The sequence below is a fragment of the Crocodylus siamensis genome, chromosome 14 (assembly GCF_052110815.1).
Source record: "Crocodylus siamensis isolate JL-2025a chromosome 14, ASM5211081v1, whole genome shotgun sequence".
Classification (NCBI taxonomy): Eukaryota; Metazoa; Chordata; order Crocodylia; family Crocodylidae; genus Crocodylus; species Crocodylus siamensis.
The window spans coordinates 9304270-9320994 of NC_143408.1; the positions used below are offsets into that span (position 1 = coordinate 9304270).

General features: G+C 47.2%; 1 protein-coding gene across 1 annotated transcript in view; it reads right to left on the minus strand.

Moving 5' to 3' along the window:
* LOC149853337 (excitatory amino acid transporter 5-like) overlaps nt 1-16725 on the minus strand; it is a 69276-nt gene that overhangs the window by 19403 nt on the left and 33148 nt on the right. Inside the window, exons 6-9 of the mRNA XM_090027749.1 lie at nt 8382-8481; nt 6407-6640; nt 4289-4483; nt 1952-2086 (exon numbers count right to left, since the gene is read on the minus strand). Of these exons, the coding sequence (XP_089883875.1) occupies nt 1952-2086; nt 4289-4483; nt 6407-6640; nt 8382-8481 (664 nt within the window). The remainder of the gene's footprint in view (nt 1-1951; nt 2087-4288; nt 4484-6406; nt 6641-8381; nt 8482-16725) is intronic.

The following is a 16725-nucleotide window of genomic DNA, read 5'->3' on the forward strand; positions in this document are numbered from 1 at the left end:
TTGTTCCTGGGCCTGCGCTTTTCCACGCTAAAAAGCCCCATAGCTCTCAGCCTGTCATCGTAAGGTCTGTTTTCCTGACCTCTGATCATGCACGTGGCTCTCCTCTGCACCCTCTCACGCTTCCCCACATCCTTTTTGAATTGTGGAGCCCAAAACTGGACGCAGTACTCCAGCTGCGGCCTCACCAATGCTGAGTACAACAGGAGGATGATGTCCAGGAATTTACTTGAGAAGCATCTATGGATGCAAGCCAGCATTTTGCTCACTTTACTAGCCGCAGCATCACATTGAAGGCTCACGTTCATCTTGTGGTCAGTCATGACCCCCAAGTCCCTTTCTTCCGCAGTGCTAGCCAGCATAGCACTGTCAAGCCTATAAAGATGTTGCAGGTTTTTCCTCCCAAGGTGGAGAACCTTGCATTTTTTTGATGTTGAACACCATCAGGTTCTCATCTGCCCATTTCCTGAGCCTGTCAAGGTCTGCCTGAATCACCCTCCTGTCCTCAGGTGTGGATGCTTTACCCCAGAGTTTGGTGTTGTCGGCGAACTTGGCCAGTCTGCTTCTGACTCCAATGTCCACATCGTCAATGAAAATGTTAAATAGTATAGGCCCTAGGACAGGGCCTTGAGGGATCCCACTGGTCACAGGTCATCACGATGATTGACTTCCATCAACTTACCACCCTCTGGGTCCTACCACGGAGCCAATTCCTCAGCCAGCGGATCGTGGTGGGGCCAAGGCTGCAGTTGGCCAGTTTTGCTAAGAGGTGATCATGGGATACTAAATCAAAGGCTTTTTTGAAGTCAAGATATATGACATCAATCTGTTCTGCCTTGTCCAGGTGATAGGTCACCTGGTCGTAAACGGAAATGAGATTAGTCAAGCAAGACCTACCCGCAACAAACCTACGCTGGCTATCCCTCAGGATGTTGCCATTGGCCAGTCTGTTGAGAGTTGGCCTCTTTACCAAGACCTTCCCCGGGATAGAGGTCAGGCAGATGGGCCTGTAGTTTGCTGGATCCACTTTCCTCCCTTTCTTGAAGACAGGCACCACATTGGCCTGCTTCCAGTGTTCGGGCACTTCACCAGAGCGCCAGGAGCTCTTGAAGATCCGTGCCAGGGGCTGGGCTATGATGCTTGCCAGCGACTTGAGTACCCTGGGGTGTAAATTTTCAGGGCTGGCTGACTTGAAGGTATCCAGCCTCTCAAGGTGTTCCTTCACAAGGTCAGCATTGATGGAGGGTAAGGTATCTCTCTCTCCCAGGCCTCCCTGCCCCGTAGTGGGCAGGGGCATCCCATGGGACTGGTGAAAAACTGACTGAAAGTACTTCCAGTCCACTTTGGGGTTTGCCACTGAGCACATGCAGGGCTCCCCCACATTCCTGTGGGACACTCCATCCACCCCAGCATCACAGCATTCACAAGCTGCGCTGGTACCCGGAGGTATGTAGAAAAAACTTTTAAAGCTGTATCTGTGTCCAAATCACTTGTTCTCCAAATCAGCGGTGAATCTTCAGATTTGGATTCAGCCGAATTGAATCGGTGACAGTGATCTGAATCAACAAATCGAATTACTGTCCCTGATTCAGGCCAAATCCAAATCGAATAGGGCCCACTTCACACACCCCTACTGAGCACCCACAAATCCATGCAACTTTTGAAAGTCAAACCCAAAGTGTTAGGTTCAGCCCTCAAAACTGGAAGCCCCCTAAATAAACAGTCCCTTAAAAATGTTCTGTGATTTCTTCGGGGTGTTGTTTCTTCAGAAGTTGGTGGCAGAACCAAGAAATCTGGGAGCTTGAGCTCCTGACTCCTGCACTTGTTTTTACAAATCCTTCAATTCATGTCTATTTTTTTTTAACTACTGTCATTACTTCTGTAAAGTTAGAACGTGCCGTGGTTACTATTCTGAACATGAGAAACTAAAAACAGACTATGGAAAAGTACTTACAAAGCCCAGTCGACTGCAATGATCAGGGTGATTTCATCAGTTGGAAGGCCAACAGAGGTCAGTACAATGACCATTGTAATGAGTCCCGACTGGGGGATTCCTGCGGCACCTATGCTCGCTGCTGTTGCTGTTATGCTGCAAAAATAAAGGGCCACAGTGCCATTGTCATTTAAAGCTCTCAACTGGTTTTAAACGTATGGCAAGGTAAATGTTAATCATAGTTAAAGATCACTACATTTGTCACTCAGCCCCCATCTAGGATGAGGGTGGGCAAAATGTGGTCTGTGGGCTGGATGTGGCCTGCTAGGCCATTCTATCTGGCCCGCAGGGCCCCTAAAAAATGTAGAAAATCAATATTTATCTGCCCCGGCTGCCCGTCATGCAGCCCTCGATGAGTTTTCGCAAGCCAGTAAGCGGCCCTCTGCCCAAAATAATTGCCTGCCCCGATCTAGGAGATTTGAATGGTGACCTGGAGAGAGTTGTTGGACAGGCACGGTTTCCCCGGGGAAATCAATAACATTGCAGTTTGGGGACTGTAACAAGGGATACGGTTCAGTGTTTGCCAAGGACCAGCGTCTTCCACTTATCTGCCTACCTCATCTAGTCAGCTCCCCTTTTAGATTATAGAGAGATTTTTGCTTTTGTGTGATTTTTTTTTTTTTTTCTTTTTTTCCCCCACCCTCCCACCCCCAACCTCTCATTTTCCTACAGGACGGTTCCTTTGTGCTGGTTAGAGTTGAAGAAAAATGTTTATAATTAAGCAGAGTTTTAGTAAATATTTTGCTATGGATGGCTGTTGATATCAACGGGATATTTTGCTGTTGAGGGAGCATATGCCTACATATTGCCTTCTGTTACAGGCACATATCAGGGCATTTATGTAGCTCTCCGCTAATAAACCTCTGCCTCGAATGAAAAAGTCTCAGTTTTTGGAATGGAAGGTCAAGTTACTGTGGACAGGCATGGTTGCAACCACAGCCCCATTATAATGTGACTTACAAGGCAGTTTGAAAGATAATAAAAACCTTTCCTCTTGCCTTTTGTATGGCTTGGGTTTAGTTTGACAGCTACGGTGAATTCTGAAGTCTCTTTTTAAAAGAGCCTGGTCATTCATGCAGAGAATGAGAGAGAGTTGCAGAACACGAGTCGCATCTGGATATTAATGGCCCGGTTATGTGGTCTGAGACCAGGAGGACTCAGTTCCATTCCCCTCACTGCCACAGATGCATTGCTAATGCCAGTGCCCTGAAAGAAGCTTTTCATTTTGTCTTTCCCAATTTTTGGTTGCCCAGTTTTGAGATGCCTGGTGTTTCTGGGTGAGCAGCTCCTCCCCAGATGAGTAGCTGCTTTTGAGAAATTGGGCTTAGATCTGTACCTCAGCTCCATATTTATAAATAAGGTTACATGTGCCTCATAGAATTGTGCAGCAGATGAATTAATTGAGATGTGCATGTACACTTTGATAATTAGCACCTCTAGGCCTAGGTTGGATGGTATAGAAGAAATAATTATGCAGTTGAATGAGTATGCAGATGCTGAATAGAGAATATAGCTGCCTCATTCCCTGAACAGCAATGAACCTCTCCAGTGAATGATTTAACTGCTGAAGAATAGCAAATGATCGGGTTGCTGAAGAACAGCAAATGATCGGGTTACTGAAGACTCTTTATGCCATATGCACAAAGGGTGGCGTTAAGGTTGTATGACACGTAATGAAGTCCAATGAGTACGGGGTTTCTTGTGCTTTTCTTTTATTATGAATTATTTTTGTCACTTCTCTAATTGTCCAAATTTAAAATGTGGCACAGGATTTTATACTAACATTTCTTAGCTCTATTTTATAAATTGTTAGAGGAGAACTGGAGATTTTAGGAACTGCTTATGGGATATTTAGGACACTTAGGCCCAGGCAAAGACATGAGTGGTTTGGTACTGTAGGATAAGCATACTAGCTGGATGTAGTTATGTTGAATTAATCAGCAGTGAAATACCAGTCTTGATACTTAAAATGCTGTTCATCAGGTTGCAGTGAGAGGTTTGTTCCAGCTGTCTGCAGACTTGGGAGGTAACACTGCATCAGGTGAGAAGTGTTTATTTTAATGAAAAGTTTAGCCAGGACTTCAACAGCTTTTGTGTTGGTATAACAATTTTGGGTAGAGGTGTGGTATTTTCATGGAAATGTTTATGCCAGTACAAAGGGACTTCACGTTAAGTTTGTTCCCTTCCCAGAACAGAAATATGCTGCACCAAAATAACTGTCAACACTACAGGAGAAAACAGGACAGTTTTTCTGTTTTTAAAAAAAAAAAAGGAAAAAAAAGGAAGAGTTTCATTTACCTTATAGTTATAATTTGTCCCAAGTCCAAGTCGTAATCGTTAACCTGAGCAATGAAGATAGCAGCAACAGCTTCATAGAGGGCAGTGCCATCCATATTGATGGTTGCACCGACAGGAAGAACAAATCGTGCCACTCTTCTGTCTATCCCATTGTTTTCCAAAAGACACTTAAGGGTGATGGGGAGGGTTGCTGAGCTGCATTGCAAAGAAATAACTGAAGATCATACATTTATCCCTAATATCACCTTTTGCATTGAACACTGCAGATGTCTGCTAAGGATTTTGCAAAGGGGATGTGGGAGCAGTTTAACCCCCTACTCCCAGCCTCCTCCCGCACCATGTGGGCTGGCAAACTGAATCACAGGTGCAGCTGTTGGGGACTGTTTAAATGCTCCAAATCAAATAAGATTTTCCCCCTTCCCCTCTCTGCTCCAAAGCATGTCCCTTTCCCTTTCCTTCATCGGCTGCTACTGCTGTCCCCACTGTCCCAGGAGCAAAGGAGCTCCTGTACACTACTCCAGCTATGCTGCATGGGGGCCTGGGCTCAGCCTGGGACAGCGGCAGTAGTGGGGATGTGCACACTGTTCTTGTTGTAAGCCTTCTCTTGATACACTGGCACTGTCCCATTTACCTTCCTCAGGATAACTAACCTTGAGGCAAGGGACTGTTGCAGCAAGCCTGCTCTGCTGGAGTGACCCACCTAGAGAAAGCTACCTCTGGCATTCATGGGGACTTGAAAAGGCTGGGACATCCGGCCATTTGAGAATGACCATTGCCTGCCTGAAAGTTGCCTCCTACTAGGAGCCTCTACTTAGAGCGTCATTCAGTTCAATCAGTCCACAGCAATAAACTGTAATGAGTTGAAGATTGAGTGGCTTTGACTAAAGAGAAGAGTGCCCAATGCTGTTTCCCCTACAGTCTTCAGGGATAGTCTCTCTTACAAGAGCCGAGAAGAGGGCCCAAGCTGATTTGAGAGAGGCCAACAGCAGTGTGCAGTGCGGTAGCTTCTGCATTTAAGTCACAGAATCAGAAATGATCCTATCCAGGGCAGGCATGCAAAATCCTGCTCGGAGGCAAAGAAACTTGATGCCCCTTTGGTTTTCACAGCCACCAGCTGAGTGCTCCATGATGGGGCCTTTCCCCAGAATGTCTCATTTCTAAGGGTGCAGTTTTAATTGCTTCTATGGTGAGAGGGCTGAGTTTTCTTCTTCTGTCTTTTCTACCTTGGTGATTTTTCTGCATCAAGCAGCACTCCATCTGCCTTTGCATTGGATATTAACATTTCAGAACTTTTGTGTTAAGGAACCCATTGCTTTACAATTAACGTAGCGAGAGGGGTTTGTTGCCTAACCAGAGAGAGAGCTTTGTGCCCCGGATATATAAACAAGCACTCACTCTTTCCTTGTCAGAAAAATTTAGGCAGCTATTCACTTGCTTTGAAGCCTATAGCGAGGGCAAGGTAGCATGCAAAATTGGTCCCTGTCTGGCTAAAGGACTGTATCCTATCATTTTGCTGCTGTGCCTAAGCTCCTTCTCCAAAAGCTGCCATCTAAATAGATGTTTGCTGATGTGGGACAGAAAAAATGCTGCTGTCCTTCAAATCAATGCGTTTTGGGGGTAAGCTATTGCTCAGTTGCTCTCAGTGAAATTCCAAGTTTGTCTTGTATAAATTTTTCAGTTTTGCCCAACTCCAGGTCAGATTAAAAGGGTAAAATGTGTACTGTTGTCAAGTGGGATCCATTTGCATTTGGTCCTTCTAGAAATCTCTAGAGGTGACTGAACGCGTGTGTGGTGTGGAGGGGAGGCTTCCTTACATGTGCTTCTTTCTTTATTCCTGTTTATGACGCCTGAAATCCCAAACCATGAAAAGACTCTAATCGTCACAGTGAGCAATTGCTGTGCTGTGGTGTGGTCTATGGGAAAAGCATCTTCTCTTGGAGCTCAAATTTCTAAAGGCGTTTGCATAAACGTTTTTCTTTTACATTCAGATCTTGAAAAGAACACCTGATTTCACTACTTAGCAAACAACAGTGGGTTAAACTCCGGTGTCAAACATTTATATGTAGCCTAGATTTCTATAATTAAACCAGCTGTAATTCTGGAACGTTTGGGAAATACCTGGATGATGTAGCCAAGGCAATCAGCAAGGCTTGCAGGATCCCCCGGATGAAAACAAAGGGGTTTTTTCTGGTAACGATTATGAAAAGCAAAGGCAAGAGGACAAGTCCATGAATCACTAGCCCTGACACCACTGTTATGGCATACAGTCCCAATTTCTTTCCAATCACAGATGGATCTTCCATCTCCAAGATCTTTCCAGCAATGAGAAAAACAATGCCAAATGGAAAGTACCTGCAAGTAATCATAGGAAATATTCACCCATTTGGAACAGAGCCTGATACAGAAAAAATGACCTTTCATCCAGACAAGAGATTTTTTTCGAAGACGCTAGTTGTACTGAATGAGGCATTTGAGAAACCTGACTTAACACGTGACATTCCAAAGGGTGAGGACAGTGTTAAAAATTACAACAAATGGAAAATTTTGGACTATTCTTATGGGGACTAAAGGGGAAATGAGATCATCAATAACCTTTTTATATACTTAAGAAGTTTCAGGGGAATTTTAAACAGTGCATGTCAGTGCTTGAAAGCTTTAGAAAGCAAGGCACCAGCCTCAAAGAAGCATTCTAGTTGCAAAGCTAGATATTACAAAACTCACTTGCTTTTGCTATGTATATATGAATGTAATATACATTACATACAAAAAGTTATGTGAAGTTGTACGAGGTCAAATGCTCAAAGTCAGAAAAGGCCAGATATGATTGCCTGCGCCACCTCGTTGTAGCCTCTGTGTGCATGTACCTTAAGATGCAATCTCTGATTGCATGGTCATTAGGGCTGTGTGAAGCTTTAGTCCCTGATTCAGTATGGCGGAGATTTGGCCCGATTTCAGTGGCTGAATCTCCAAATCCAAATCGAATCCGAGGACCCTTTAACCTCTCCAAATCGAATTGGAACCCTCTAAATGGATTCAGAAAGATTTGGTGATTTGGACATAGAGACAGCTTTAACTGGTTTTTTTCTACATACCTCTAGGAGGCAGGGGCGCATGAGTGCTGCGATGCTGGGATGTATGGAGTGTCCCACAGAAGCACGGGGGGCTCCCCACTGCACTCAGCAGCAGACCCAGAAGTGGACCAGAAACACTTCCAGTCCTCTTCTGGGTCCACCAGGGAATGTGCTAGGCCCCCCACATCCTTCAGCTCAGCAACTTGTGTTGCCTGGGTCTGAGGGGGCACCCAGGGTCCCCCCACGGCCAATTGCCAAGTGGGGGGGGGTACCCAGTGTGCTCCCCGATGGACCCAGAAGTGGACCGGATGTACTTCTGGTCCACTTCTGGGTTCACTGCTGAGCACTCACAGGGCCCCCCATACTCCTGTGGGATGCTCAGTGCACCCCAGCATTGCAGCAATCATATGCTGCACTGGTACCTAGAGGTATGCAGAAAAAACTTTTAAAACTGTGTGCATGTCCTAGTCACTGATTCTCCGAATCGGCATCAAATCTTCAGATTCAGCTGAATCGAATCGGGACAGTGATCTGAATCAACTAGTTGAATCACTGTCCCTGATTTCGGGCCGAATCCAAATCAAATAGGGCCTGTTTCACGCACCCCTAATGGTCACGTATCACTTTTTTGCCCCTTAGGACCTTGTTTTATTTGGCATGTAGGACTTGTAGAGAGAGCCAGTAGGCCGAGTTCTTGTTCAGAAACTTGATGAGCACCAAGACACCATTTCGGAGTTCCCTGACCACGGGAGGCAGTAAGCATAGGCAACTAAGGATGGTTTAGTTAGGAACGATCCTGCCTTGAACAGGGGCTGTAGTAGTGGAAGTCATAATATCTCTTCTAGCCCTACTTTCCTGTAATCCTATGAACTGGGCTGCAGATTTTCTAACATCTTCTTTTATAGTTCATTGTAGAAGAGGGGATGTTTTAGCATCCTGAACTTAAAATTCTTGGCGTTTCTTTTCTGTAGGAATACGACTGATATTGCACTTGGTGCATGTAAGAAAAGACTTTTACTTACCAAACAGCCATCGAGACAATCCTCATCACTGCTTCATTGAGGCACTGGCACACATTGACTAATGGAATGCCTCGCTCACCCATCTTCCCCAAAAGGAGACCTGTAATCAAGCATGTCATCTCAAGTTATTAAACAGTCGCAGCGTGTTGACATGTGATGTGCAAAGGACTTCAGACCTTTGTGGCTGTGGTATAGGGTTCAACATGCAAACTTCCAAAAGATCCAACTTTCACTGAAATAAACTACATGTTTTTATGATTATTTCTAGTTCCTGGGCTCCTCCATGAACAGAACTTCATTGCACTTGGCACTGCACACAACACAGCTATAGACACCTTGAGTTATCTACTAGGTCTGTGCAAAGCGGCTAGTATTTGCTTTGGATTTGGCTGATGCGGGGGACAGTGATTCAATCTGGTGATTCAAATCACTGTCCTGATTCGATTTGGCCGAATCTCTGAATCAGCCAGGCCAGGCCCATCACCTGCCCCAGCTCCTGGCTCTTTTTTTTTTTTCTTTACGAAAGCCCCAAATCACCAGGTCCTAGTGGGTGGGGGGTGATCCCCACTGCCCCACGTTGCATGGGGAGCTCCGCATGAGCCCCCGACCCCTCCCCTTGCTCCCCAGCCTCCCCCATGGGTGCCCCGCATGGGCCAGCTCTGGCAATATAAGGAAAAAAAAAAACCAAAATGAAAAAACCCCAGGACTCACTGTTTCTGCTGGCAGGGGGTGATCCCCACTGCCCCACACCATGTGGGGGACTTTGCATGAGTCCCCAAAGCCCCGAGGCTGCACCAGGAGCAGAGAGTCTCGGGGGTTTTCTTAGCTTTTTTTTTTTCTTAAGGGGCCAAAGCTGGCCCAGGCAGGGCACCCATGGGGTGCTTGGGGGAGGTGGGGGGGGCTGGGGGGGGCTTGTTGCAGAGCCTCCCCATGCACCATTGGGCAGTAGGGCAGCAGGGGTCGCTCACACCCAGTGAGCACCGGGGCTTTTCTTTAAAGTACCAAGCTGGGGCAGGAGTGGGGGACAGACATGGGGGGGGCTGGGGGCATAGGTAGGGGTCAAAGGAGCTGGCAGGGGGGCCCCCCCTTCCCCGCCCCTAGTACGTACCAGCTCGGAGTGGGTGCAGCCCCCTGCTGCAGCCACCAAGGTCTGCCTGAATCATCAAAGCTCTCCAAATCTTTTCTGGAGATTCGGAGAGCTTTGAATTAATTCAGACCTTTAAATTGGTCCCCTGATTTGATTCGGATTCAGCGATTCGGCCACCGAATCAGGCCTGTTATCTACACTTGGTACAACTCCTCTTGCCCTCGTTTTTCCCGTGTGAGATTGGCCACGCTGCAAACAGTATTTGAGCTGCCGTTGAGCACCGCAACATACACCTCACCTGTGGCCCCCGCTGCAGTCAAGTTGGACAGCCCGGGGTTAAAGCCTCACCCAACTTGAGCTAGGGATTTTTGTGTGAGAACAGTGATCAGCCTCAGGCACTGCTGCTGTTAGAACCTGAGTTAACAGTGCTCCAGCAAAGAAAGACCAGAATAGCTAAAGTAGGCAAAATGCTGGGGGAGGATGTTATGCGTTGTGGAGAGGGTCAAATTAGCTGACCTAGTTTGGCCATCATCTCTTACCCAGCTCCCGTTAGGGCAATGTGACCTTCACCAGTAAACCAGCTCCATGATTGAAACCCTTCTGAGCAGCAGTTGATGGGCATGCTTCCTACCTCTGATAACAAACTGGTAACCTCTAGGGCAGTGATTTCCAGCACTTTCTCAGCTGCGACTCCTTTTACAGTGGGAGCACTTTTGTGCCACCACACTTAGGGACTGTTCATGTGCGTGCAGCTCAGAGAGGGGCAGGGGCCTGCAGCATGTTCTGTGGGCCAAAGACACCATCCCTGTGTCCTTCACCCACACTGAGACCTAAGTTGCGACAGGCTACTGGAGAAAATGAAACCTGGGGCAACTTGGCTCTTACTTGTCATGAGGCATCTGGGACACGGGGACAGTTACCGCAGGGCAGCTGAGGTGTGGTAAAGCCCCATCTCCTGCTAATTATGAGCACAGGGGTTGATTACAGGTTTGGAGCATGAAGGGCTCTGGGACTTGCGACCCCTACTTCTAACTACCATGGCCCGACTTGGGGTTATGCCCCCTAGCTTAGGACCCAGTTTTCTAGAGCAGTGGCTTTCAACCTGTGGTCTACAGACCCTGGGGGACCACAGACTATGTCTAAGGGATCCACAAAAGATGACTGTGATCAATCAAAAGTATGTGAATACTAGGCCTGTGCAAAGCGGCTAGTATTCGCTTTGGATTCAGATTCGGCCAATTTGGAGCACAGTGATTCGATGCAGTGATTTGAATCACTGTCTTGATTCAATTCGGCTGAATCTGATTTGGAGATTCAGCAGCCGAATTTCTGAATCAGCCGGGGCCATCCCCTGCCCTTCTCCCAGCCCGCCCCAGCTCCTGGCAATTATTTAAATTTTAAAAAAAAGCCCTGACTCAGCAGGTGCTGCCAGGTGGGGGGCAATCCCTGCTGGCCCCCACTACCCCGCTCTGCATGAGCTCCCTGACCCCCCCCCCCCCCAACCGCTTGCCCAAGGGACCCCCGCCCAGGTCAGCTGCGGCCCTTTAAGAAAAAAACAACCCCCCCCAACTCACCACTCCTGCTGGTGGGGGCAATCCCTGCTGCCCCGCACCATGTGGGGGGCTCTGCACAAGCCCCTGAAGCCCGGAGGCTGCTGCAGGAGTGGTGAGTCCTGGGACTTTTCTTGGCTTTTTTTTTTCTTAAAGGGCCAGAGCTGGCCTGGGCAGGGTACCTATTTGGGGCTGGAAGAGTGGGGGTGGGGGCTCATGCAGAGCAGTCCATGCAGTGTGGGGCAGTGGGGATAACCTAGCCCAGCAGCACCTAGTGAGCCAGGGCTTTTTTTTAAAGTACTGGGAGCTGGGGTGGGCGGGGGCAATCGAGGCGGGGCTGGGGGAGTGGGTGGAGCTCAGGGGGGCTGGCAGGGGTCCCCCCATGGTCCCCTCCCTCAGCACCCCCTGGCCCCTAGTACTTACCAACTCGGAGTCGGCTACAGTTCCCCACTGCAGCCATGGGGGACTGCCCAAATCATCAAAGCTCTCCAAATCTTTGCCGAAGATTCGGAGAGCTTTGCATTGATTCGGACCTTTAAATTGGTCCCCTGATTCGATTTGGATTTGGAGATTCGGCCACCGAATTGGGCCAAATCTCCTCTGAATCAAATCGCCACCCGAAGCTTTGCACAGGCCTAGTGAATATTCACACCTACAATTCAAACAGGTCTGCACCTCCATTCAAATTTTTTTATGGTCTGCAAATAAAAGATTGAAAACCACTGTTCTAGGGGCAGGTGAAGTATGGTGGTCGTCCCCTCTCCTCACTCCCACCCCCTTTTGATCGCAACAAAATGAGCTGTTCTTTGAGCTGTCACTGACCTTTAAAAGTTAGAGTGGTGATATTAATATAACTCAGAAGAAAGTATAGTTAACCCTGTCTCTGTCCTAGCAGGGAAAGAACTGCACTTTGTTTCTACCATATTACTATATTTGTCTAATAGTGCGTGATAATGCCTGCTGTTGTATGATTATGCAGAAATGTCTCTCTCACATTGCTTATATACAGGAGTAACGAGTGCTGCAGAAGGCTTACCTTTGAATTTTCTTATGTCTGTAAACTTAAAAGCTTAGATTTATTGTTACATTTAACTGAAACCCAATTATTTTTGCTGGTGAGGGAACTTCCCAGTGAACTTAACAAAATACAGGCTTTTTTTTTTTTCAGTATTTGCCCACATAGTACCCACAACTAGATGTGTATAGTCTTTCTCCATGTGACTTTGGACATGGAGGGATTAAAAGGAGTATAGTTCTTCCTCTCCAGAGCCTCTATAATTAACACACGAAAGCTAATGGATTAGGACTGTCTCACGCTCTACATGTGAAGTGCAGCCAGCAGCAAAGCCCTTCTGGCATCTCTGTCTGCTATAACAATAACTACCCTACCAGCGTTATTTGATTCTTTCCTCCATCTTTCTTGCTATGCAGTCCACTGTTGTCCTCTTTTGGCACCTACGCTTTGTTCGGCGCCAAGTGACCAGACTGTGGATCAGTGCTGCTGTCACCCTGGCTGGATCTTACAATGTCAGCTAACAAGATCTTCAGCCACTAAACCACAATACTGCAAATAGCAGACTCACTGTCATCTGTTTCCTCTATCTGAACACGAGGGCTACAGCACATCCAAAAGGCAGACCCATCACAAGAGGGCTATCACCATGTCATTGTCCATATCTTGGACTAGAAAGCAAGGGAGGGATACAGAAGATAGCTCTCTGGGCAGGAAAGGCATGCTTTCACATGGAGTGAGTGCTCTGGCTTCCTCATCTCTGTCTGCTAGTCTGGTATGGAGAAGCTTACCAGTGATGGGCCTACTGCATTCCCTCCATGGGGAACGCAGTCCTGTTCACATAAGCAACTGTCTCCAGGATTACATCCCCTTTCCCTAAAAGGCAGAATAGATCTTCCTAACCAGGTTAGTTACTGTCAGTACAGACTGTAGAGCAAAAGGAAGTGGAGAGTGAGGACAATCAACATAGAAAGTTGGCCTTTAAAGTGGCTTAAATGCCCTTTTGCACTGCTTTAATGGTGCAGCTGTTTCCACTGTCGGCAGCATAATGCACATTAAATGGCTTGGGGATGCAGCAAAATAAAACATGTCTAAGGTGTTTTAGTTTGCTACCTTACAGCTGCAGAGGGAAGCACTGGGCCCTGTGCAGCCCAGGGGCTGTGCAGGCAGCCCATGCAGGCAGGCTCCACTGAAGAGGGCAGGGAAAAAAAGCAGTGAGCCTGATCTTTTTTTTTTTCCTTTCCCTCCCTGGAGCCGGCCTGTCTGCCCAAGCTGCTCAAGGGCCCGGTGCTTCCCTCCTCCCCGGTGCTTTGGTCTAGGCTGACCTGCCTGTGAAGGAATTTGAATTCCCACATCCCAGGACACTGTCCTATGCAAGCTTTGCTGGCAAAGCAGGCTGAGAGCACCCATCTGGCAAAGCTAGACTATGCTACCAGTGCTCCTCATGCATTTTGCATTAGTCAGTGGAAACAACGAACAAGCCCAATTAGGAGCTGCTCCATCAGCCTGAAACTCAGTCCCATTAGGGTTGGATTATGTGCCCACACTGTACTTTCTGGAAAGCTTTTAATAGTAATTTCCATTCCAGTGCTTCTAGGTGCAGGAAGTACCTGTTGGAAGGCATGGCCCAGAATTTTTAACAGGAATGAATGCAGCTGGGTCTGGAAAAATGGAAAATAAAGCCCATCCATGTACAATATTGTTGAGCTCCAGTTCTTTGTCACTACAGGACACTGGCTGACTTCTCTACTTGGGTCCTGAGTCCAGCTAAGACATTTATGTCTCACAAAGCCATAAGGAAGCAGAATCACAACAAGACAAGCATGTCTAGCACTGATTATAACTCCCCATTGAAAGAATGGAAAGTTCTGTGTCCCCTGGGTGAAATAAAATTTAGCCCTGGAAAAGCCTAAATGCTGCTTCTCGCCTTTTAAGCCAATTGTCTAGATGTTAGGGCACTCGGAGAATTTATAATTATAGGCCCTCAGCACCCGGGGGTCAGGGAGCGGCTGGAACTTGCATCACCCGCTTGGCAGCAATGTACTGTAACCAGCAAGATGCAGGTTAGCCATTACCCAGGCCCCTTTCGAGCACTCTCCTTGATGCTGGCCGGTGGCATTGCATGAAAAAGGTCTTTCTACCAGTTTAATGAGAAGAATTTGGGGGGTTGGTGACTATCAGTCTGTGCGGTGTGTTCTGGAGAGAGACCTTGATTTCAATCATCTTTGCATGAAATGTGGATTACCAAGCCTTACCTACATCATCTAGGAACATAAGAGTACCAGTATGCGTCCCAGAAGCCTGGAACAGGCTCTTACTAATACCTTTTGGTGAACTTCAGGTTTCTGAATGTGGTCCCCTAGACTATGGAGTATTTTAAAAGACAACTTCCCGCTGCCCTAGAGTCTACCAGTGGCTCCTAGGACTTCTTGATTTGAGCCAGAGTAAGCATGGCTGCTTTTCCACTGATTTTGAAATCCAGTGTGGCAAAGAGCTTTATTATTACTTCATGAATCGCATTTCCTGGACTAATTTTCCCCATATCAGTCAGTAATGAAGACCTGGATAGAACTCAATCCCTTATCTCTTTAAATGAGCTTCTGTAACACTCAGACACCGGTGCTGAGGAATGACCAAAAGGTTTATATTGACAATAAAATCGTCCCTGGGCAGATACAGTGGGGGTACACCCGTACATTTTTACCCTCCTTTGAGTCTTGTTCTGCCCAAAGTATAAAACCAACTCAGGGGCATACTGTGGGTCTCCAGCACCTGGGGGCCAATGCTTCCATTCACGCCACCCCATCCGTGGCCGATTGCCCAGCAGGGGGAAGGGGGGGAGTCCCTCGGCGGCTGATTGCAGAGCCCAGAACGGCCAGCGGCAAAACTGAAAGTGTCATCAGGGGACCGAGTACCCCTGGAGGCTCTGGCCAGCACCCCCCCCCCAGGCTAGTGCCCAGGGGCATGCCCCCCCACCATTGGTATGCCACTCAACCAACTGCCTGGCAGTAGCAGCAGCATTTCTAGACAGGCAGTGCCAAGGGAGTCAATTGACTTATCATAATCTACGTGATCCCTTTTCAACTCTTCATTCCACAAGTGTTCATCACCCGCTCTTCTTTTTAACGGTCCTGATGTTCCACCAATCAAGCTATCCTTCATGCCGCAGTGCTGTTGTCTGTTAGCTGCTCCTGGTAATGAAGCATCTGTTTCATAGTCCTTCATTCCAGTGAAGTTGTATTTGTTTTCTGCTTCAGTCTGAAACGGAATAATATAGCCCTAGCCCGCCAGCATATTAGTAAAGTTCTCCAGTACTTTGTTTTTAACTGGAGAAAAATATGTGTTGTGTTACATGTGATGAGGCACCACGCTGCCCTTTTCAAAGTCCTAGATGCATCCATGGATAGTCCTGCTACAGAACCTGCGGCGTCCTCAGGAGAGTTGCATATAGAAAGGTGAAAAGAGGCAGCTCAACGCCTGACGAATGTGGAACCAGTCCTGGGGATATAACAAGGGCATTGCGGAAGTCAAAGTCGCCTTCCACAACTTGAAATGATAGAGGAACTTGTTGAGAGGTTTCAAGTCTATAAGAGGTCCGCTCCTACAACCACCATTCAGATGAAGAAAATACCAGGTATAAAAATCCTTGCTCGTGAAGACATTTTTCCACTGCTTGGAAATGCAGATGGAAGTCCACCTCTTGCTGCTTTCTCATCAAGAGCTGTCCGAGAGCGCAGGGGAAGAAAGGGCTGGAATTGCATGCAGTACCTGTTGCTCACAATACATCAGGACTGCTAGGCTATGTGGGCTCCAGCTTAGGCTTCCTGAAACAAATAAAGGCCACTGGCAAACAAAGGGGAAAAATGGGTAAAGAAATGTTCTGCTTAGTTTTCAGCTGTGGCAACACAGTTCTTTTTGAGAGGAAGACGCAGAATATCAGTTGCCTTGGAAAATCTGCGTTGTCCTTGGTGACTCCAATGCTGTCTTTTGGTTATTGAAATATGCAGCAAAGGGATACTGCCTGATGGAGATCTCGGGTTTGGAGCAAACAAAGCCAGAGGACATAAAATGGATCTTGTGTCTTTAATGAGCAAAAACGCTCGCCATTTTCAACTGAAGCAGTGACAGCCATCAAATGGAAGACCCTTTGTCATGTTTTGGATACCTCTGGATGCCCTGGAAATTGTAGAAAGGAAGTTTCTTTACTTCACCATTCACATTGGCTGCTGCGGTCCCCCTGCTTTACCCGTAGCAGGTTAGGACATTACGTCTTGTGGTTTTGTCAGGGTTGACTATGTAGTTTTGCTAATAAGTTAGACAATGGATTTGTATAGGATAGTTTGGATAGAGATGAACCTGCCTAAGGCAGGGGGTTGGACTAGATGACCACTTGCAGTGCCTTCCAGCTCTACTTCTGTACAACCGTATGACGTGGTGCAGGTAGTTGCATAAGATATCTAGAACATATGCGGAGAAGCTCTGGTTAGTGGCTGCCCCTTTGGCATGCTTAATTTCAACTGCCCTCCTGTCTTTCCAGAAATGGAGACTTCTTTGTCCTTGAGGAGATGATCAGATTTTGCCAGAAGTATCTAGAAGTTGGTAATACACCGCTGGAGACCGTCTTTTCTACTGAACACATGCAGCCTTTTAAAGCACTTTTGGGTGCATCGGCTGCTTGAATCTTTCCTGAACAGC